General features: G+C 35.1%; 1 protein-coding gene across 8 annotated transcripts in view; it reads left to right on the plus strand.

The window, feature by feature from the left end:
- Positions 1-25,538, plus strand: part of LOC138325996 (choline transporter-like protein 1) — a 68,195-nt gene that overhangs the window by 23,938 nt on the left and 18,719 nt on the right. For 7 of the 8 annotated variants that reach the window (XM_069272056.1, XM_069272060.1, XM_069272062.1 and 4 more), the window contains 4 exons: positions 7,319-7,420; positions 8,258-8,406; positions 12,520-12,732; positions 14,492-14,658. In XM_069272056.1, coding sequence (XP_069128157.1) covers positions 7,319-7,420; positions 8,258-8,406; positions 12,520-12,732; positions 14,492-14,658 — 631 coding nt within the window. Of the gene's footprint in view, positions 1-7,318; positions 7,421-8,257; positions 8,407-12,519; positions 12,733-13,751; positions 13,919-14,491; positions 14,659-25,538 lie in introns of all 8 variants that reach the window. The other variant, XM_069272059.1, reaches the window with a different exon arrangement.

Raw genomic sequence — 25,538 nt, forward strand, 5'->3', positions numbered from 1 at the left:
GCCATAATTCCAAAGGTTCCAATTTACTCCATCTCAAGTTACCAATTTTTCCAAAAAGAGATTCAAAGATGATTTCCATGATCATGCAGTTAGAAAAACCCTTATCGCATTGGTCTGTTTGTTTTTATTTCCGAAATAATTATACATTATTTGAAGAACATTATGGAATTGATCTGTTTGTTTTTATTTCCTATATAATTATACATTATTTGAAGAACATTATGGAATTGGTCTGTTTGTTTTTATTTCCTAAATAATAATACATTATTTGAAGAACATTATGGAATTGGTCTGTTTGTTTTTATTTCCTAAACAATTATACATTATTTGAAGAACATTATGGAATTGGTCTGTTTGTTTTTATTTCCTTAACAATTATACATTATTTGAAGAACATTATGGAATTGATCTGTTTGTTTTTATTTCCTATATAATTATACATTATTTGAAGAACATTATGGAATTGGTCTGTTTGTTTTTATTTCCTATATAATTATACATTATTTGAAGAACATTATGGAATTGGTCTGTTTGTTTTTATTTCCTAGATAATTATACAATATTTGAAGAACATTATGGAATAGGTCTGTTTGTTTTTATTTCCTAGATAATTATACATTATTTGAAGAACATTATGGAACTGGTCTGTTTGTTTTTATTTCCTAGATAATTATACATTATTTGAAGAACATTATGGAATTGGTCTGTTTGTTTTTATTTCCTATATAATTATACATTATTTGAAGAACATTATGGAATTGGTCTGTTTGTTTTTATTTCCTATATAATTATACATTATTTGAAGAACATTATGGAATTGGTCTGTTTGTTTTTATTTCCTAAACAATTGTACATTATTTGAAGAACATTATGGAATTGGTCTGTTTGTTTTTACCGTATTTTCCCTATTAAGAGCGCCTCCTCTAATAAGGGCGCCCCCACGTTTTTTGCTGAAAAAAATCAACTAATTTCATACAATTTTTGTGCCAGATTGTGACAATTTGTCACTGCAGACGCTAATGAAATACAGTTTTACATCAATCTGATGTCTAACAGATATCTAATCAGCTTGAATAAACACTAAATTTATTGCATGTTTAGAAAGTTATCTTTCTTGATTCTAGTAGTAGTATGGACGTGTTGCTATGGTTCAAATTCCACATGTGAGCTTAATACTTTAATGGACCTTTCTGGAATTTTTATAAGTACTAACATGTATCTCTCTCTTTTACTCTTGTTGTACATAATGCATCAATGGCAAAACGCGGTAGTCGACAACCTGTAGTTCGTTACTATTTGACATACCAATTATCAAATATCTTGTTCGTTATAGATATTTTGATAATCATTTTAACATAGGATTGTTATTTATTAATGCTCATTTATGAGACAGATTAGATAAAAAAAAATGAATTTGGCTATCTTGAATATTAATTGACTACCACGGGATTTTTAGCATTCATATACATTTATTTACTTTTTCACTGCTACCTATATGTATATTACCAAGCGCATTTGACATTCAGGGAGTTTGCATGAATCCTGCTATCCCGCTTATTTTTATGTTGATGTCCATATTTTTTTCTGTATAGATACAATATATCCTTGGGATGTTTTGCCCTACAGTGATTATTAAATATGAAAATCATATTCATTACATTGCATTCAGTTGAATTTAGGTGAGTATGGAATGCCATCTGGACGATCGGCTAATTCAACATGAATGGCCTTTAAAAGGATATTGGACCAAACATGTTAAATTGACCGATTTGTCAATCCATTTTCACGATATCTCTTGGCCCTCTTGTTTTCAACTGATTTTGCTTTTATAATTTGTTTGCATATGATCATTTGTGCTAGTGTTGTTAAGATATAATTCTAAGTACACATTTTCAATGTTATTGTGTGTTAAATCTGTGGAGAAATTCTTAGTTAATGACATGTAGAACGTGTACTAAACGCTATCAGCTATAAAAAACCCTCAGTGATCCTGGTCTATTCATGTATCACCATATTTACTGATAGCTTTTAGATCAGTATGCTTTTCCTTTCGTTTACATCGGATGCTTTACATCTTTAAGTTTTAGGAGTTTTTCTTGTATATTGTCACTGCGAAGTTTTTATTGTTATATTTTACTTTAACACAGAAACGTACTTCATAAAAGTACACATGGAGATGTAATTTGTCTGTTGTTAAACGGTAGCCTCACGTTCTACTTTGCTTGCAGCAAACATTCCAACGCAAAGACAATGCTAGAACAAAGGGTGGTACAAATACATGTATAGAAAAAACGAAAACAACATTACAGTGTACGAATAACCAAAGTATCAGCAAAAAAAAAAAAAAATAGTTACGATAATAGTTAATGATGTATCATGTACCAGAATAGCGGAACGCCATGTTCAAAACAAAACGTGTCACTTGAATCCCCACACACGTGTATGGATGAAGACTAACTGGCAACAACATTTTAGCGATGTCTGTACAGGTTTTAATGAATACTTACTGTTTTATGAATACTTATATCTATGATAAAGGTTCCTAACTAACAGTAATACTATCATTTCTAAGCATTTTCTTGTGTGTGCTCTTGTCAGTATTCCCCATCTGCCACAAAACGAAAGTAGCGATCAAAAGCACCGTCCGCCATTTTGTGTATACGCAAGGTAAACAAACAGGCTAGCATGAAATGCAAAAATTCCGTGAAACAGACATATTTAACCAATGTTTAATACTTCTGGTGCATACATTTCTTACTTATTATGTAATTTCAATACTTACTTGACTTCAAAATGAAAGTTGGTTATCATAAGTTTCAGAAAAATACGAAACTAAAAGCAAGATGACTATAGTCTGTTTCAGAAAAAAACATCTAAAAATGGTCTCAAATAACCGCGCCCCCTTCAGTCATTTACCCGCGCCCGGCGCCCTCATTAGGGAAAATACGGTATTTCCTAAACAATTATACATTATTTGAAGAACATTATGGAATTGGTCTGTTTGATTTTATTTCCTAAATAATTATACATTATTTGAAGAACATTATGGAATTGGTCTGTTTGTTTTTATTTCCTAGATAATTATACATTATTTGAAGAACATTATGGAATTGGTCTGTTTGTTTTTATTTCCTAGATAATTATACAATATTTGAAGAACATTATGGAATTGGTCTGTTTGTTTTTATTTCCTAGATAATTATACATTATTTGAAGAACATTATGGAATTGGTCTGTTTGTTTTTATTTCCTAGATAATTATACATTATTTGAAGAACATTATGGAATTGGTCTGTTATTTTTTATTTCCTAGATAATTATGCATCATATGTAGAGCATTAAAGATGACTGACTACTTACAAATGTAGGCAATGGCTGCTGGAAGTTAGTTTATTACTGAGTAAGGACTGGTGTACACTTGTAGGGAATTGGTCAATAAAAACAGCCAGCTATTGCCCACTATATATATAGTATATACATAATTTCTATATAGACATGTAATGCATAGGCCATTAGATACAATTATATATACTCATTTGACCATGATGTAGCTATGGGATTGATGGGCTCAAAGTCCGGAAACTAAACGATACTTAATTTGATATAGCTACTTAACACCAGTTATTAAATAGTCTTACAATTGTTTGTTGTTGTGTTTGAATGCTGTCGTCCTCTAGGATTAACTTGGCTCTGTTGATATTACTTGTCCTTTGTTTTATTTTTGTCTTTTGGGATTGGTATTGCTAATTTTACATAGACAAAGAACATGTATGCCCATTTTAATGTGTTTTATTAATAGAGTGATTTTTGAGATTATGTTGTAAAATATGATCAGTTGTGTTTGCAATGTGAATGCCCTATTTGATAACACATCGCTGGTATTATTTGCCCTTTGTTTTAATGTTATTGTCTGTGAGCTAATTTTACCCTGGTACATATAGACATGGGATATATATATGGCCATAAATTGTAATGTGGTTGATTGATGGAGTTTTGTAAATTAATATGTTGGATTGCCTTGTATTAAGTGCTGCTGTTTTAAAACAAGATCAATGAAATACTGATACAGTCTATTTGTTCTATATTTAGAGTTACATATAAATTGGTTTTGTATTAGGATTTTTACATGTACATGTAACATACGTTAAAAATGAACACTTGGCAAAACACACAGAGTACTGTCATCTTGGCATCTTTAAAGGCTTTGATATTGAAAAGAATACTGTTTGTTTTGAATATATACCAAATGTTTTCTGTTCTGGTTTGCATGCAGTAACTAGGTTATATTGAATTTTATTTCTGACCCTATATTTTAGTGGGAAAAAGTTGTGTGATCAATTAGCCTGTGCTAAATATATCATCTTATTGATTGTAAAACAAAGTTGTTTTTTATTCAATTAAATATAAATTGTTAGCAATTCTTTTGTTTGTTCAAATTAGAGCTGTGAATGAATACTTAATGAAACGAAGCCCTTTGTCAGCATCTGAAACCAAACTATACGTACCAATGATGTAATCACAGAACATAGAATTTCTTACACAACGTCTGAGTAGACCTTCTAAATTACTTTTTTTCTCGGTTTTGCCTCCTTTTTCTCTGAAATGGAAGAGGCTAGCACTGGTGCTATGAATAATGGAGAAGAGATAATGCATGGCACTGTATTTACTGTAGGTGGAAGTTTAACGTCTAGGAGCTATATATTTCCTGGTTCACGGCTCCCCAGGTTTGGTGTTCAATGTTAGCTCTAACTTGATATGTAAAATAGGGTAAGGTAGGAAACAGTCCTCACATGTACAGGAATGCATTACTTAAACAACAAGGCCAGGACTTGTTCTTGGTGTCAGCAAAATGTCAATGAAAAGCAAAAAGCCCATACAAATCTGATGTTACTATTACCTCTTTACATTAGAGAACTCTTTACAAAACAAAAAGATTTAATAAATTGAGGCTATTTCAAGATGCCATAAAGAGTTCTTTTCAAGGTCATTTCATTCAGTATTTTCTTGAGGTCATATCTCATTAGATTTAACATCATCTGATATGGGATTCCTGGTATGGGGTCATCTTCTTGGGAATTCCTTCTGCCAAGGTCATATCACTCAGAATACCTCATTTAAGGAATTTTGGACTCCATTCACACAGTGGTCAGACCATATGCAATTCAAATTCTTGTGTACAAGGTCATTTGATTTAATATCCCTTTGTATGAGGTCATCTCATTAGAAATTTACTATGCTTTTATCATATATTTTAGTTCACAGCTTAGAAGTATAATTGGTATAACATGCAAATGCAGAATATATTCAATTGAAGATCTTTTTCATGATAACAAGGTACAAATGTGTCAATTTACCTCTGAAAGATTGGATCAATTTATAATGAAATTTTTTTGGTGAATGCATATAAAAAATCTTTATGTTCATGATCCTGGGCCCCATGAGCCTCTTGTTATGGATAAACAAACAAGTATTTGTGTGTACTGGAGTACAGAGTTGTTTATGACAAGCTAGCATTCGATAGGAGTTTCTGTATCAACTGTCTGTTATAGCTTTACAGCTTATGATGAGCTTGCCAAGAATACATTCACTGTACTTCACTACAAAAGGTCTTAATTAGTTTTGGCCAAAACACAACATCACTCTGGAACAATTCCCAGAGAAGATGTTAAAAAGATCTGCTGAATGTGATATAACAGGTGAGGGCTGTCATAAACCAAATAGTACATGTACTGGGTACACAAGTTGTCTCCCTTTCATTTAACACAGTGTAATGAAAGATATGGTGTATTATTGGCTGATTGAAAGCTTTTCACAGCTTTTCCATTTTTGCTAAACAACGTAGAATTTTTCTATCAAGAAAATCCATAAAAAATAATGCAGCACTACATGATGTGTTTTGCATTTTATCGAATGTTTCTATTATTTGACAAAGGTGCTGGTTTCTGATTACGTAGAAAATTAAGCCAGTGTTCCTGGCGATAAACTAAAATACCATACAACTGCCATGAATGGGCCTTAGTAGTCATGACCCTGATGTGTTAGAGTTTCTGATACATTAACCAACCCTTCATTAAAGGCACAGCTTTCCTTTTATAATCTTTTATAAACAGAACATGCACCAAAGATTATAACTGAATTATATATGTTTGTGGTAGAGAGTTTGCATGTAGATTTAAATTGAGTGTATTATATAATGCTTAGGACCTCTAGATCTGTTAGTTGACTCTGAGAATATTATGATATTGTAGCGTTTAGGACCTCTGTTAGTTTAACAAATCTAATCATCATTTAGATATATCTGCTCTGGTGAGAAAATATTGATCATGAAGTCATCAATTTGATGGTGAAATGTTTTTTTCCTCAAACTTAAGAGGAGTGATGGATGTCATAGAAATTATTTACTTTTCACAAGAGTAAATGACTCTTCATATGAACAAACCTCAAAAAACTAATCAGAAAAAACGTTGATCTCATAACCTAATCAAACCAGAGGAGGAAACACTTAAAGTAAAAATATTGAGATTAATGATTATTTCTAGTCACGCTTTTCATTGCAAACACACTGACACTTACATATAACCCTGTCGTATTTATTCATCTTGTCAGTTTTTTGAAGAAATTGATGGCATGGCATGGATGCATTGAATGCCAGATTTAGAGAAGTTGATGTAGCTTTCAGAAATACTGTTCTTACAAGACTACAATGATATATCATCATTACAGAGGGTACTATGTATATGTCACTTTGGTCATGGAAGTTTGACATTATAATGTATTACCAGGTATTTCTTTGAGAATGATCGAAAATCTTTTGATTTTATGGCTTTGGATTTTATCTTTTTGTTTTATTCAGTCTAATAACTTTATTTTGTTATGAATACTGTTTCATATAATCCTAAATTGTTGCTTCTTCAAGTATAGTCACATGCTTGTGAGCAATGGCAACATCTCATATATAGGCTTAATCTATATATTAGGTATTTAGGATCAATTTGTTAGTAAATGAATATTATGACTTGATATTTATATATATTATGCACACACTGTGCAATGGCTGAAAGCTAACTGGGTACAAATGTTTTGATTAACTGTTTGTTGAGCATAATATATTTAATGACACTCAACATTCCCATTAAACTGAAGATTAGATGATAAAAATGGAAATTAGGAACGTAATTTATAAGTACTAAGTCATATTTTCACAACGTAAGTACTAAGTCATATTCATACATATTTTGTTAACTTAATTCGTAATCTCTGTAGATGTTCATAGAAAATGAATATGTATGTTTCAGTTTGTGTGTGGTTTTTTTTCCAGGAGGAGGGTGAGGATAAGAGAGATCTTACTAATCCAATCAAGAACCGAGGATGTACCGATATCATCGTCCTTATCATCTTCATCCTCTTCTGGGCTGGCATGGTTTGTATTCAGTAAAGAAACTCTAGTGTAATTAATACTCCATATACAATTATACTGTATATGGTTCTATAAGAGCCCAAGGTGATCAGAGATATGTATATAATGATATTATTTCAAATTAAACTGACTTATTGGTGTACAAATTGTATTTGACAATATCCCTACCTGGTTGTTTCATAATATGTTGAGAAGCCTTTAGAGTAAAGAAGGTGGGGGGTCATTGGAGGGAAACTTTATATTGAGACATTGTTGCTGATTGGATCAGATACTAAATAGACCAATTGATTGGTTCATGGTTGCATTACTTCAAATTCTGTCTTTGCATATTACAGAGTAAGCCCCCTTGCGGGTAGGTATCGATTGTTACATCATTATTTTATGAGCACAATTCATGTCGTTTTCTCCAAAAAGACCTATACCTTTAAGACCTATAAGATCAATACCTACCTGCAAGGGCAGATAACTCTGTAAAATGCAAATACAGAATAACAGAAAACTATTTTCTAAAAGATTTCAGAAATCTTTTCCTTTTCGAATGAATTTATTTGCATAACTCTAGATATACGAAGTCAGTGATATGTTTCACATCTTTAGATTTGTTACACAGATGATCTGTTCTTGTATTAGTTGATGCACATGTGAACATTGTAAGCCTATACATTTAGGATACTGACATTACTATACTAGAGGTCAGAATGATATAACAATCAAACAACAGTAGACAACTAGCTATATATATAGCTGTTATAACAAAACGTCTCAAAATATTACTATATAATTTATGTGAAGCACAGTGATGTGTTTTGCCTATATAAGTCTATAACATATGTGTTTCAGATCTATATTGCTGTGTTTTCTGTGATGCACGGTGATGCGTTCCGTCTGGTTTACGGTTACGACAGTTTTGGGAACACGTGTGATGAAGATAACAGGGGTCGACCCATACCAAACGTCTCTTTGTCAGGCATGAACATGAAGAACAGACCGTAAGTTTTCTGTATGATTGGGCATTATCTGATTGAAAGATAAATCCCTATTTCCCAATGTATTCTTAGGATTTAAGAATCTGACAATGTCTCTTAAAAGTTTATGATCTGGTAAACTTTTCATCTATCAAAGCAAATTGTCTGATTAGCAAGGCCACTTGCATCACCATTATGTCACAACATGCAAGAAGCTGCATGAAAGGGCATCTTGGAATGAACTGACTTAAAAGAAACATGGTGTTATGAAGATAATGCAAACGTTTTTACATGCCTATATTCTGGACGTTGCAATTTGATTGGCTAATCCAAAAGTTGACCAGAGCGTTGACCTTTAATGGGGTGTTTGTCAGATCCTCTTAATAGAGTATAATAAGATGAAAAGTATATTGTAATAAGACTTAAACTGAATATTAACTTACACCCCCTCCCTCTACAACAAAGTTAGAAGGTATATATTGTAATCAGACTTAAACTGAATATTAACTTACACCCCCTCCCTCTACAACAAAGTTAGAAGGTATATATTGTAATCAGACTTAAACTGAATATTAACTTACACCCCCTCCCTCTACAACAAAGTTAGGAGGTATATATTGTAGTCAGACTGTAAGTGAATATAAACTTACACCCCCTCCTACTACAACAAAGTTAGGAGGTATATATTGTACTCAGACTGTAACTGTATATTAACTTACACCTCCTCCTCAACAACAAAGTTAAGAGGTATACTTGCTTCCAGTTGTATGTAAACACAACAGGTGTGATGAACAGGGGGGTATTAGTTGGCCTCCTGAATGACAGTTTTAGTTTGTCATGTAAAATGAAGTTGTGGATAAGTAGATCTATTTTTACTCATGACCATCACTCCCCATCCCATTGCACCATGTTGATAAGTAGATCTAGTGTTATTCATTAGACTTAACATTCTCTTGTGAGAGTTGATATGAACTTATCAATGAAGGCCAAAACAAAGCCTGACTCAAGTGTATGGAATGACAAAGTTACTTCTCTGTTACATTCATACCTGGTTCAAGTGTGTGATTTTTTCAGATCAAGAAAGAGGTAGGCCTTAATGACTCACTGCATCATTTTGACATGTTTTGTAAATCTTTTCTAATTATAATCACAATTATATCTACTTCTTCCAATTTTCTGATGATGGTGGTTGAATGCAACATTTTGCGCTCTCTTGTTCAAAACGTTAGTGAGCTTATAGCTTGGTGCAGAATCCGTCGTTCATTTGTCCGTGTATTTAACTGTCCAGCTGGCTGTCAACTTTTTCCTTTAAAGGACTCCTCAACAACCAAGGGGCCAAATATATGATATTGTATCTGTTGGGATGAAAGGCTTCAAAGTTTGTTCAAATGAATGCCCTTGACCTGTATTCAAGGCCACAAGGGTCAAATAGGCTAAACTATTTTCACAACTTCTTGTCAATAATTAAGAGGTCTTGAAACCTGATATTTGGCTTGTGGCCTGCTGGAATGGATGACTTAAAAGTGTATACAAGTGAATGACCTTGACTTTCATTAATGGTCACAAAGGTCAGATATGCTTACATATTTCTTGTCAATAACCAAGAGGCCTAGAGCCCTGATAATGGACATGTTGCATGCTGGGATGAAGGGCTGCAAAGATGGTTAAAATGAATGACATTGACTTTCATTTAAAGTTACTTTGGTAAAACATTGTAAAATTTCAAGATTACTATTTTGGATTAATAACATTCACCGTGATTATTACATAGCAGGTGAGATATTTGGCTCCACTTGGCCCTTGTTGTTTATCCTGTCACCATAATGAATTCAAGTTTTATTGAATGATGTCAGCTTTGTTAGTTGTATGACATTATATAAGCTATGTATTTGTCCATAATGTTTAGTAGTCTGTGATGTTACAGTCTGTTTGTGGAAAGATTAACCTGAACAGCAGCTATCAGCTAAAATTTGTACTTATAAAAGCATGAATATTGGTAGCTAGACTATATGCTTAGACCATGGACACATTTTGAGTTGTTCAATATATCCATACTTACTGGAGTTTCAGGCACCCATAAAATGCTTTGAATTTAAAAGTTCAGGGTAACTTGGTCATCTGTATATTGATACAGTATGTATTCTTTGTATAATATACCATTAGTTTACACATTACTGACTCCAGTATCAACAGTTGTAAGGTGTTTCCATTGTTTCATTTTATTTCTATTATCAAATGAATCGGTTACCTTAATGACGACCAATAACAGTTATTCATAATCCATAAGTACTGTATTATAACTAACTCATTAATCAGGAACTTTGTATTTCAAATGAGAATATTTTTAAAAAAATTGCGTTATTTTGTGGAAGCTCTTTGTTTACCAATAGATTAATCAAAAGACAAAACAATCATCGGAAATTTGGTATAGCAATTACTTCATATAGATTAAAACAGAATGGAATCAGTTGTGAACATTTAACTGATGTTATTGAGTTCTGGTAATTTATATCATCTCCGATCGTTGTGGTAAATAGTAGTCTCATGATACCATTTGTAGTTTTATTTTACAGAGAGAATTAATTGGTTTAGCAGTATCGGCAATGCTTAATTGAATTGAATGAATTAAATGATAGCTGGAAAATTTACTTGTGGATCGATGAATGATTTTCTCTTCATCTGATATTATCAAACCTTTAAAATCCTGAAGCTGGTGGAACCTTACAGTAATACTTCATGTTATCCGAGTATTAAAGTGTACGCTAATGATAGTTAAAACTTGAAATACTTTGAATAAACAGAGTACTATTCGAGTCTTATGTCTTTGAGCTTACTCTAAAAACTTTTATAAATTGCACACCAGTATAATTTGCGCAGGTACTTTTTGGGTCTGAAAATTCTCAAAAAAAAGGCTACCATCCATACAGAATGATACTTCAACATTCAAAGAATGTTTTAAATGTTTTTAATGTTGGGTCACGAGTGAAATATTCTTTTGGGTCGGTTTTGAGCTAGTTCAGGTGTAATCAAGTTTATCGATGAAAAAACACAGAATTAAACATTGTCTGACTGTAAATTAGGCCTAAAATATTGATCTCAGGATAGACCCAAACTAAACCCTGAATTTTTCAAATGATCTGATATTTACCGGTGTGCACCCAACAACTTTGACACATATGACCTAGAGGTGGAAAGCTAGTGGTAAAATGTCAGAAACCTTCCATGCCAACAATAAAAATAGAAATACAAATTTACACTGAGTCAGAAACTGTATCAATATGGAATGTCACATATGTTTTGTTTATTTGCTTGCTCTTATTTTATCTTTTTCATTTCAAATGAATTTTGATATTTGCATCAATTTCGTGTCTCATGTGAACCTGTGACAACGAAAATCATATTTTATTTACTACTTTATTTCAGGGCTTATTTGGTTGCAAACATTTTTATCACTTTTAGAAATATTGACTCATTGTGTGACAAGTCCATCATTATATGATACTATGACTCCCTCCCCCCCCCCCCCCCAACCATATATATGGAGATCATGGTTTTGTTACCATATCCTTCCTGTTTTGATTTCTTACAGAATTTAGGACATATAGTCTGTCTGTGACGTGGTTTTTTTCGCTGCTAGTCATTTGGACTAGTAAACCCCAAAATTTTACTAGTCTGTCTATTCAATCACCAGTCCAAAATAAATAACCGTTTTGCCTCAGCACTTCTGTCATGATCAGTTTATGATTTTTTACACAAATTACAAATGCAAATTCTCACAAAATGATGCATCCAGAGTGAAATAATTGCATACACTATAATGCACTCAAAATGTGTTGGAAAATGCAATTAACCACCATATCTGTAAATTTATATTGTATTTACCGATTGGCACTAGTCCGGCCATAAAATGACTGGTCGAGGACATCAGACTAGTGTTTAAAGTTTTAGACTGTATGGTTCTCTTGATTACCTATAAGCATTTTTTGCTTTCCTTCATATTTCCTTTGTAACTAATTCTTTGACTGGCTGGTGTAAATTGTTATGTTCATTCCATGAAATGACGGCCATGTTGTGTTACCCTGCCAGTCTAATTGTGTTCAATTCCAAATTAGAAATTCATTTGATTTTATTTTTCAGGTTTGTGTTTTTCATGGACCTAGCAAACCCCACGACCAAGATGTCACTCTGTGTTAACAAATGTCCGGACAACACACTTAACAGCATCAATGAAGTGAGGGAATTCTCCCGATCAGCTGGATCCATCCTGTGTCGTTATGACATCAACTTCACGGACTACACCGAAGAAAGGATAAAAGAAGGGTCGTGTCCTCAGTTGCCTGTCCTGGAAAGGTTTGTCTTAGCAAGCAGCAGTGATTTTATAGGGTGAACTAGATCTGCTACATATTAATATAGACAGTGATTTAATATGACCAGCCAGACCTGCTACATATATACATAGATAAAAGACAAACCAATAAACAGAAAAAAGTGCTGTCTGCTTTAACAAAGCTAACAAATATCTCCGGATTTTATTTTACATCCATGTGACTTCCACAAACAGATTTGTGAGAGTATTTCCCTCCTGTTTCCGTAGCTCTACTTTGAAAGGCTGATATATTGATTTTACCAGCGTTTAATATAATTTTTCTGTGGAAACGTTAGATACATGGGATGCTGGTACTGCTTTACCAAAGATGTTTACAAGATATTCTTTATTACACAAGAGATGCTAGTCTTGTTGAAGCAATTTGATATAAGAGATATCCATGCTCATTACCCTAAATATAGATTTGAACTCGTCTAAATTTAAGTCTGGGACAGTTCATTATGCAATTTTAGGGATGAATGAGTAAATTGTTTTGTGTTGGAGCTGAAGAATGAAAAAATCTTGAGTATAGAACAAAATGATTTAATGTTAACTTGGATAATGAAATATTGTTGTTGCAACAAAAATAAAATTCCATCAGATATAAACCTGTTTTAAAATTTTAGTCATTATTTTATCAAACTTCTGTGGTATGTTGATATCAATAATGGACATTACATATTCATCTGAAAACTTCTCATTTATCAATATTCTATCAATTTGATCATAATAAGATAAAATATATTTTGTATCAGTAAATAGTTATTCAAAATTCTGTTGTTGATTGTAACATCCCATTGATTCCGAGATTCATTTATAATTCTGTCACATAATACACAGGGTTATTTTTATGTTAGATAAAGACCATGTCATTGTAGTATCATTTTACCTTTTTTTTTTGGACAAATGATCGCTATCCTTGATAAATGATTGACGTACGATCATTAAACAATGATTTTGTGTGTAGATATAGATGTGTGATATTAGAGTTTGGATGTTGCAGTGAATCGATCCTGAATTATTGTGTGCCCAAGAGCTGGAGTGTGCTGGCCCCAAAGATAGGCGGTGGCTTGTTGTCCTTCTTTAACAAGTTTGATATATTCCATAAGATAGTACGGGACGTGTGCCTGGTTTGGCGGGAGATGATAGTGCTGTGTTTTATCGCCCTAGGTATACCTGTGTGTGACGGATCTCCATTGCTAGTCACTTTAACATCATCAACATGCTACTGTAAATCTACTTATTTTTGTGGGGACTTCATTTTCAATTTTCAGTGAATTTTAAAACTTTTTACAACATCTACTTCACTAATTTACAGTCCAAGAAATCCTCTTTTTCCATTGATTGAAATTATTTTTTTGTAACTGATTTGGAGGAACTGTAATTGAAATTATTTTACTATAACTGATTTGGAGGAAACAACGCTAATTGAAAATAAGTATCCTACAGAAATAAGTTGGTCTACAGTAATAAGCAACACAAAATTTGGTTTTGTCTCCCACAACAGCATTAAATTAAACTGAAAATCTATATCTGTCTTCTGACATTGGTCAAATATAAAAAATACCAACAAGCTACCATTTAAAAAAAATATCCCAAATAGCTACCAATCTGAAGACAGAAACTGGTAAGTCTGAAGTAGTTTTGCTTGCGGAGACGAAAGCCAAGTTTGTGTTGTAGTAGAATAAAAAGTCTGTGTTGTGTTAAGAACTCTTTATAATTTATTTTCTCCATTTATTACAGTGTTCCTTTGCTGAATAGGTGTGTTCCAAAGAAATTGACCCAGTTAGCCAACCAAACCCTAATCAGACTATTTGACTCGCTAAATGATAGTGACTTATTCCAGAAAGTACTCAGTGACCTGTACACCAGCTGGAAAGAAATGATGGTCCTATGTTTTGTTGCCTTAGGTATGGTTCTAACCTCAGGTTATTTGTTCTACCCTTTCCTAATGAGGATGTGTCCATTCTCCTGTTGTACCGTTACAAGCTAACACCGCTGCTTATATTTTGTCCGCTTTTCACTGGCTACAGCACTAAAAGCACTGGCAATATCAGTATGCTAGAGCCGCTGAAATGCATGGTTAACTTACAGCACTTTTCTGGGTTTTCTGCATTTTATTGACCTCTTACCATATGGTGTAATCTTTATGTCAATATTTCCATAATTTTGAGTAAAGACAAGTATTGTCAATTTCAATCTAATTTCGGTGATGGATAAATAGAACTTTGAAATTCTGTTTCAGGATTGTAAGATTTACTTTGGTATTGATATTTTATGGGGGAAAATAACAAAATTTACAGGTTGTCATTTGTTTAAGAAGAAAGTTTTATCGGTCTAACCATACCCAGTAAATTGTAAGTTTACTATGTATTGGCTGCTACTAAAACCAAGCTGCAATACAGCCTGCTTCTTCAGCTTAACCCAAACGTTTACGTAAATGCATCTGTGTTAAACTTAACCTTTCTGGTTTTGTTTTGGTTTTAACCTTGGGATTTATTTTGTTGACCACTGCCTACATATCTTTGATATTGTACTGTTACATAGCTGACATCAAAAATGTACCAAAACTAAAATGATGTTGACCTATATTTTGACCTTTCTGACCTTAATATGTACATGAAGTAAGTTTAATTGACCTATATTTTTACCTTTGATCATCAAAGAAAAAGCAGTGTGTCGTCTCCTTCAGTGGGAGTCATTGGAACATTACAGTTAGGTATTACGTTCAACTAGAAAAGGCAGTGTGTCATGTACCTATATTTTGACTTTCAACCTTATAAAATAAAATATTTGCAGTTGACTGAATTCAACATGGGACTTAGATGCATTTGGTTTAACTTGACTTGTTCTTAATGTTTTGTACAAGTTTAGGTTATACTGGTATGTTGTTAATTGGAGTTCATTGTGCTGCAGAGGTGCAATGACCCATGGTTGGTTAATTGATATTTTGAAAGATTTAAGGGGTAGGGATAATTCATAAATGAACACCTCAGTAAGAGATGAAATTAAAGATGATCAGAGAGGGAATAAGTAATAAGTTACCAACATAGGAGGTATGTTTGCTTAATCAGTAATTTTACTTTTCTTCTGATATTACTTCAATATAATCAGATTTACACAAATGATACATATTAACAAACTACTGTAACAAACACTAGGGTGTTTCACACTTACCTTAAGTATAAGTGATGGACTGATGATAACATATCAAAAATCAGAATTTGGAGAAATTTGAAAAAAAGTTCAAACTGATTTGACAAGGTATATGTCTGAAACAGTTTCTACCCCTTGTTATTACCAATTACCTTCTGATGTGTAAGGATTTTAAGTTGTGGGTCAACAAGTAAAAAGACATTTCAGGAAACTTTTAGTAAGATGTATTGGAAGTGTACAGAGGTTATACAGTTAAAAAAACGTGTTCTACGTACTGTACAGGCAGGAATTTTTCTCACCCTTCCTCCAAAATTTAGTAGCTTTCATCATATTAGTTTGTGGAAATGTTCACTTTAGAAAAGGAAACTAATATGTGAAGGTTACCATGGAAACATCAATATTTTAAACATTTTTCGCTTTTCCAATAGAGAGGCTCCCCCTATATTTAGTGTTGGCAGTAGATTAGCCGAGAACAAGAATTCTCCAATGATTACGGTGTTGTACAGTAACTTGTGGATTCTAACAGTGGATTCTAACTGTACTTTTTGTAGATGATACATTATAGCTAAGTACATCTGTCACTTACCAGTACACATGTTACCGTTAACTGATGCAGTAATTATCCAGGTTTACTGGGTGTATAAGAGGTATTACATAAAATTAACTACAAACCTTCTTAACTTTGCAGTTGTATCATTTTGGCGCCTCTTGTGGTGAAAGTATTCTGCTCATTTACAATTGCAATGATAGCATCTTCTGTACATAGTTTCTGTGGCAATCATTTTAGGTGGATTGATTCAACAGAAGTCTATCTAAATAGATTGTTGATGCAGAGAAATGTGAATGCATGTAATAAAAGCAATTACAGTATTCCATAGTAACAAAAATTAAGTTGTTCGTACGAGCTAGAGAATTTTGTAGAATTAAGAGTTCAAATTATGGGAAAAGAAATGGAGTGAACATTCAATGATTCAGAGGTCAAATGTCATGTCCTTGGTGTAAAGAATTTGAGGTTGAATGTCATGTCCTTGGTATAAAAAAAGCCTGTACCAAAAGCTGGCTTTGTTGAAATGTTCAGACAAAGCAATACAGGGTAGAATATCGAGTATCCATAGCAGTTCTGATATTTTAGTTGTATAGTTCTATTGGTCATATTTAAAGACACTAATGTGTATGCAAGAATAGAGAAGCTTCAATCATATTTTTGCTTGTAGAGCTAATTTGGCTGCTATATGCTTTGTTGCTTTGTATAACTCCTACCATTACTACCATGTGACAAAATTTTAATTTGCCAAATTTTTTCTGCATTTAAAAGGTGAATCTATTTGAATGATTATTTATCACTAGCCAAACAGCATCAAGTTCAACATGAAATATCATGAGTTATGTATTAAGTATTACCTTACCAAAAATGGCTTGAATATGTAAATGTGAAAATGTGTAACATCATAAACATTTGCATTTGCCTGTTTTGTCAAAACAAATACCTATCTAGTCCTTTGCTTTTAGACAATGATAGACCTTGTGTTCTCACCACACTATTAGATCAGTGACTTGTCCTGACCGTTGTAGGTGTTGTATACCAGTACTTCACCAATACTCAGCCTGCTGCTACCCAGTATTTAGTTGACTGTCCTGATATACTTCACCAATACTCAGCCTGCTGCTACCCAGTATTTAGTTGACTGTCCTGATATACTTCATCAATACTCAGCCTGCTGCTACCCAGTATTTAGTTGACTGTCCTGATATACTTCATCAATACTCAGTCTGCTGCTACCCAGTATTTAGTTGACTGTCCTGATATACTTCACCAATACTCAGCCTGCTGCTACCCAGTATTTAGTTGACTGTCCTGATATACTTCAGCAATACTCAGCCTGCTGCTACCCAGTATTTAGTTGACTGTCCTGATATACTTCACCAATACTCAGCCTGCTGCTACCCAGTATTTAGTTGACTGTCCTGATATACTTCACCAATACTCAGCCTGCTGCTACCCAGTATTTAGTTGACTTGTCCTGATATTCTTCACCAATACTCAGCCTGCTGCTACCCAGTATTTAGTTGACTTGTCCTGATATTCTTCACCAATACTCAGCCTGCTGCTACCCAGTGTTTTAGTTGACTGTCCTGATATTCTTCACCAATACTCAGCTGCTGCTACCCAGTTTTAGTTGACTGTCCTGATCTGCTGCTACCCAGTATTTAGTTGACTTGTCCTGATATTCTTCACCAATACTCAGCCTGCTGCTACCCAGTATTTAGTTGACTGTCCTGATATACTTCATCAATACTCAGCCTGCTGCTACCCAGTATTTAGTTGACTGTCCTGATATACTTCATCAATACTCAGCCTGCTGCTACCCAGTATTTAGTTGACTGTCCTGATATACTTCACCAATACTCAGCCTGCTGCTACCCAGTGTTTAGTTGACTGTCCTGATATACTTCACCAATACTCAGCCTGCTGCTACCCAGTATTTAGTTGACTGTCCTGATATTCTTCACCAATACTCAGCCTGCTGCTACCCAGTATTTAGTTGACTGTCCTGATATACTTCACCAATACTCAGCCTGCTGCTACCCAGTATTTAGTTGACTTGTCCTGATATTCTTCACCAATACTCAGCCTGCTGCTACCCAGTATTTAGTTGACTGTCCTGATATACTTCACCAATACTCAGCCTGCTGCTACCCAGTGTTTAGTTGACTGTCCTGATATACTTCACCAATACTCAGTCTGCTGCTACCCAGTATTTAGTTGACTGTCCTGATATACTTCACCAATACTCAGCCTGCTGCTACCCAGTATTTAGTTGACTTGTCCTGATATACTTCACCAATACTCAGCCTGCTGCTACCCAGTATTTAGTTGACTGTCCTGATATACTTCACCAATACTCAGCCTGCTGCTACCCAGTATTTAGTTGACTGTCCTGATATACTTCACCAATACTCAGCCTGCTGCTACCCAGTATTTAGTTGACTGTCCTGATATACTTCACCAATACTCAGCCTGCTGCTACCCAGTATTTAGTTGACTGTCCTGATATACTTCACCAATACTCAGCCTGCTGCTACCCAGTATTTAGTTGACTGTCCTGATATACTTCACCAATACTCAGCCTGCTGCTACCCAGTATTTAGTTGACTGTCCTGATATACTTCACCAATACTCAGCCTGCTGCTACCCAGTATTTAGTTGACTGTCCTGATATACTTCACCAATACTCAGCCTGCTGCTACCCAGTATTTAGTTGACTGTCCTGATATACTTCACCAATACTCAGCCTGCTGCTACCCAGTATTTAGTTGACTGTCCTGATATACTTCACCAATACTCAGCCTGCTGCTACCCAGTGTTTAGTTGACTGTCCTGATATACTTCACCAATACTCAGCCTGCTGCTGCTACCCAGTATTTAGTTGACTGTCCTGATATACTTCACCAATACTCAGTCTGCTGCTACCCAGTATTTAGTTGACTGTCCTGATATACTTCACCAATACTCAGCCTGCTGCTACCCAGTGTTTAGTTGACTGTCCTGATATACTTCACCAATACTCAGCCTGCTGCTACCCAGTATTTAGTTGACTGTCCTGATATACTTCACCAATACTCAGCCTGCTGCTACCCAGTATTTAGTTGACTGTCCTGATATACTTCACCAATACTCAGCCTGCTGCTACCCAGTGTTTAGTTGACTGTCCTGATATACTTCACCAATACTCAGCCTGCTGCTACCCAGTGTTTAGTTGACTGTCCTGATATACTTCACCAATACTCAGCCTGCTGCTACCCAGTATTTAGTTGACTGTCCTGATATACTTCACCAATACTCAGCCTGCTGCTACCCAGTATTTAGTTGACTGTCCTGATATACTTCACCAATACTCAGCCTGCTGCTACCCAGTATTTAGTTGACTGTCCTGATATACTTCACCAATACTCAGCCTGCTGCTACCCAGTATTTAGTTGACTGTCCTGATATACTTCACCAATACTCAGCCTTCGCTGCTACCCAGTATTTAGTTGACTGTCCTGATATACTTCACCAATACTCAGCCTGCTGCTACCCAGTATTTAGTTGACTGTCCTGATATTCTTCACCAATACTCAGCCTGCTGCTACCCAGTATTTAGTTGACTTGTCCTGATATACTTCACCAATACTCAGCCTGCTGCTACCCAGTATTTAGTTGACTGTCCTGATATTCTTCACCAATACTCAGCCTGCTGCTACCCAGTATTTAGTTGACTTGTCTCAGCCTGCTGCTACCCAGTATTTAGTTGATATTATATAGACCAAACTGATCCTACAATGATGATTATTTCGAACTAGATGTAATCGGGATACATATATATCATCTACACACTTCTTGGTCAATAAAGAGATAGATGTCTGAAGTACTACATAATGAAAGTGTAGCGGGATAGTGGTCTGGGTTGATCATCGGCGACCAGGTAGCTCAGTCGGTTTAATCCAGATACAGAATGACACCGCTGAATCACTAGAGCATCTTGCTAGTCTTCAGTGACCACTATACAGTTTCACCTCTCCTGTTGCAAAAGTTTTCTCTGGTGTAGTTATGTTACTGAATGGACATCAAGATTCAACAATAAGTTTATAGAAGTGGGATATTTGGAGGGCGACAAAGGTCAATCTAAAGTACAGAGTAAGGGACTAGGTGATGAATGACAATGGAGTATACTTAGTACTTAGTTAATTAGTAGCCTTTGATGTTAGTTGCATGGGGTAAAAAGAGAGAGGGGTTAATTTGGTGTAAAGGGGTATCGTTTGTATTGTAAGGGACATGATTTAGGCTGATTAGCTGTTCATGAAGCATCACTATTTGTTAGTGATCATTTTTCTTTTCTTTTTTTTTGATCTAACAGATGATGTGTGTTGAGCTATGTATCTAAAATTTGAAAAAAAAATTGTGATTCACAACACATACCAGTATACTGTACATTTCTTTGACTGACATTGTGTTTGTTATCTTTTATAGATCACCAAGTTATATATATACTTAGCTATAAGATACCTATTTAGCATAGCCATGCTTTTCTTGGTCATATTCTGATGTATATATGTAAGACCTTTCATATTAACCACAATGTTCTCTGTTTAACACTTTTTGCTGTTTCTTTGTACATGACCAGGATTTGGTATGTACCTGTATAATCTCACACTTATGTACTGTATAGAGGTACTCCCCATATCACACACCCTAAACACCGCCCCGCTATGCTTTCTCTCACCTCTATATAGAAAGTTTAGTTCTAAGTCATGCCAAAAAGTATGTCATTTTCAAAGGATTGATTTCTATCATGAATCGATAGCAAATTAACTTGTTAAAAGAAAACAGATTTGTTTTAAATAATGCACATAATTTATTCAGAACTCACTAGTAGAATTTGTATTTCCCTCAATAACACGGAGAGATGGGTGAGGGCATATAGAGTTACTCCTATCTCCTGTCAGTCCATCATCTTCTACCAGGGACCTGTGGACTTACTTGTTCAGCTTTCACTATTCAACTTTATGGATTCCAGTATTTGTTCTGTAGGTCTATTGTTTCTGAATATTTAAAATGCCCACTTTAATAAAAAAAAAAATCAGAAAAAAAATCTGATTCTTCATGATTTGATTTATTGTTTGTTAAAACAGTTTTGCTGAATATTGAATGGCATTTTCTTTTGGCATGATTAGTGATATGTTGCACTAAAAAGTTTGGACACATCCTCTACTCATTGTTACTGAAACACTAATTGATATTTTATCACTAATCTATAAAAGAAATCTACTCTCTTATTAACAAACACATTTCAATTCTGCTTATAAGCTTTTCCTGGCATTCTTAAAGGCAACACTTTAAGAGATTTCCGTAGAAATGTTCCAATTTTCAGAGATATCTATTGTTATTTCAATAATCTGAAAAATACGAGCTACCAAGGTATCATTGTTTTGTCTAAAGGAGAAATCTGAAACTCAAGTATTATTTATACTAGAAAACACTTTGAAGAAAAAGAATGACACGAGTTAATTGCTACACTAACTTATAATGAATCTCTAACACTATACCTAATGCATGTTAACACAAATCAAGGACTGCTCATTCCTAGTAAGGGGTGTCTCTGGCAACATCATCATTCAATCATTCTCACGAATTTGCTTATTAGACATAGTGACAGAACTTGTTCTTAATTAAGGCTGTCATTGGCGAAAATCATGATCATCAAATCATTCTCATGTCAAGCATTTCTTATTGGACACGGTGACTGGACTTGTATGCACACTTTAAGCTGACTTCGTGCAAAGCTACATGCAGTTTATTCCAATAATGTGTATCATGACAAAACTGTATTGTTTGTTTGTTTGCTCTTATGTCCTATAAACAGCCAAGGTCATTTAAGGAATGTTAAGGTAGGTAAATGTAATAGGCAAGTGATGTTGTTATTGGAGGGAGGTAAATGCAACTTCTTTATGAAGAGAGGTAATTAAAATGCAATTTATTTATGAAGGGAGGTAAATGAATTGATAAGTGAAGCAGTTATTGGAGGGAGGTAAGTGTAGTTGGTAAGTGATTTGGTTGTTTGAGAGAGGTAAATGTAATTGATAAGTGATGCGGTTATTGGAGAGAGGTAAATGAAACCTGTTTGTGAAGGGAGGTAAATGTAATTGATAAGTGATGCGGTTGTTTGAGGGAGGTAAATGTTATTAAAGGGAGGTATAAATATGTGATTTGTTTATGAAGGGAGGTAAATGTTAAGGGAGGATAATGCAATGGGATAATTTATATTCATAATTGTTTGATTAGGAGAAAAACAATCATGGCTGTACAATATTCTATATTTACAATTATTGACATCAAAGTGAAAAATAATTCTGAAGAGACAGATGGGAATACAAAAATGTTTGGAGTTTAAAGTTGATCAGAACTTTTACATAATGAATAGAACTATAGCCAAGTCTGTCATTAAAACCACCAATAGGAGAAAGAAGAAATGACCTTTTAGTCAAATGGTCTTTTGGTCAGGTCAGATTGTGGTGACGACCCCAAAGAAAGTTATTAACCAGGTGGTCTTTATACAGAGGTAGCTGTTAAGGCAGGTGGTCTTTATACAGAGGTAGCTGCTAAGGCAGGTGGTCTTTATACAGAGGTAGCTGCTTAGACAGGTGGTCTTTATACAGAGGTAGTGTAGTGATTAACCAGGTGGTCTTTATACAGAGGTAGCTGCTAAGGCAGGTGGTCTTTATACAGAGGTAGCTGCTTAGACAGGTGGTCTTTATACAGAGGTAGCTGCTTAGACAGGTGGTCTTTATACAGAGGTAGCTGCTTAGGCAGGTGGTCTTTATACAGAGGTAGCTGCTTAGACAGGTGGTCTTTATACAGAGGTAGCTGCTTAGACAGGTGGTCTTTATACAGAAGTAGCTGCTTAGGCAGGTGGTCTTTATACAGAGGTAGCTGCTAAGGCAGGTGGTCTTTATACAGAGGTAGTGGCTAAGGCAGGTGGTCTTTATACAGAGGTAAGGCAGTGGTCTAAGGCAGGTGGTCTTTATACAGAGGTAGCTGCTAAGGCAGGTGGTCTTTATACAGAGGTAGTGGCTAAGGCAGGTGGTCTTTATACAGAGGTAGTGGCTAAGGCAGGTGGTCTTTATACAGAGGTAGTGGCTAAGGCAGGTGGTCTTTATACAGAGGTAGTGGCTAAGGCAGGTGGTCTTTATACAGAAGTAGCTGCTTAGACAGGTGGTCTTTATACAGAGGTAGCTGCTTAGGCAGGTGGTCTTTATACAGAGGTAGCTGCTAAGGCAGGTGGTCTTTATACAGAGGTAGCTGCTAAGGCAGGTGGTCTTTATACAGAAGTAGCTGCTTAGGCAGGTGGTCTTTATACAGAAGTAGCTGCTTAGGCAGGTGGTCTTTATACAGAGGTAGCTGCTTAGACAGGTGGTCTTTATACAGAAGTAGCTGCTAAGGCAGGTGGTCTTTATACAGAAGTAGCTGCTTAGGCAGGTGGTCTTTATACAGAGGTAGCTGCTTAGACAGGTGGTCTTTATACAGAAGTAGCTGCTTAGACAGGTGGTCTTTATACAGAAGTAGCTGCTTAGACAGGTGGTCTTTATACAGAAGTAGCTGCTTAGACAGGTGGTCTTTATACAGAAGTAGCTGCTTAGACAGGTGGTCTTTATACAGTACAGAAGTAGCTGCTTAGACAGGTGGTCTTTATACAGAGGTAGCTGCTTAGACAGGTGGTCTTTATACAGAAGTAGCTGCTAAGGCAGGTGGTCTTTATACAGAAGTAGCTGCTTAGGCAGGTGGTCTTTATACAGAAGTAGCTGCTTAGGCAGGTGGTCTTTATACAGAAGTAGGTGTCTTTATAGTAGCTGCTTAAGCAGGTGGTCTTTATACAGAAGTAGCTGCTTAGGCAGGTGGTCTTTATACAGAAGTAGCTGCTTAGCAGGTGGTCTTTATACAGAGTAGCTGCTTAGCAGGTGGTCTTTATACAGAAGTAGCTGCTTAGACAGGTGGTCTTTATACAGAAGTAGCTGCTTAACAGGTGGTCTTTATACAGAAGTAGCTGCAGGTGGTCTTTATACAGAGGTAGTGCTTAGGCAGGTGGTCTTTATACAGAAGTAGCTGCTTAGCAGGTGGTCTTTATACAGAAGTAGCTGCTAGCAGGTGGTCTTTATACAGAAGTAGCTGCTTAGACAGTCTTTATACAGAGTAGGCTAGGCAGGTGGTCTTTATACAGAAGTAGCTGCTTAGACAGGTGGTCTTTATACAGAAGTAGCTGCTTAGCAGGTGGTCTTTATACAGAGTAGCTGCTTAGACAGGTGGTCTTTATACAGAAGTAGCTGCTAGCAGGTGGTCTTTATACAGAAGTGCTGCTTAGCAGGTGGTCTTTACAGAGGTAGGCAGAGGTGGTCTTTATACAGAAGTAGCTGCTTAGGCAGGTGGTCTTTATACAGAAGTAGCTGCTTAAGCAGGTGGTCTTTATACAGAGGTAGCTGCTTAGACAGGTGGTCTTTATACAGAAGTAGCTGCTTAGACAGGTGGTCTTTATACAGAAGTAGCTGCTTAGACAGGTGGTCTTTATACAGAAGTAGCTGCTTAGGCAGGTGGTCTTTATACAGAAGTAGCTGCTTAGACAGGTGGTCTTTATACAGAAGTAGCTGCTTAGGCAGGTGGTCTTTATACAGAGGTAATCGCTATGACATGCTTTACTATAATTGGTCCAGGACTACAGACGTTGACCTTGGTTACACTAGGACGTTACACATCAATCCCTGTAGTAGATGGTTGGGATCACACCTTTTCCAGCTTGGTAGAGACAGCACGCTTTTGGAGCATGGCACACCTGTAGTGTATCCCCTATAGAATTGGTGTACAGTCTATCACACGATACAAGTACATCATACTTTGTCAGTTGAAATTTTCTAATCCCTACTGAATTATCACTTTTCAAACTTAGATATTGATAACAGGAAGAAAAGATCATTTAGAATGATTAGAACAGAGATCCTCAGAGAACTTATAAAATCAGTAAATCATTGAATGCTTTTTAAGAAATTTTTATGTGATTAATCTTTTCCTGAGAATAGTATGGTTATCAAAAATCTAGCTCCAGTA

This window comes from Argopecten irradians, chromosome 6 (assembly GCF_041381155.1).
Source record: "Argopecten irradians isolate NY chromosome 6, Ai_NY, whole genome shotgun sequence".
NCBI classification, from domain to species: domain Eukaryota; kingdom Metazoa; phylum Mollusca; class Bivalvia; order Pectinida; family Pectinidae; genus Argopecten; species Argopecten irradians.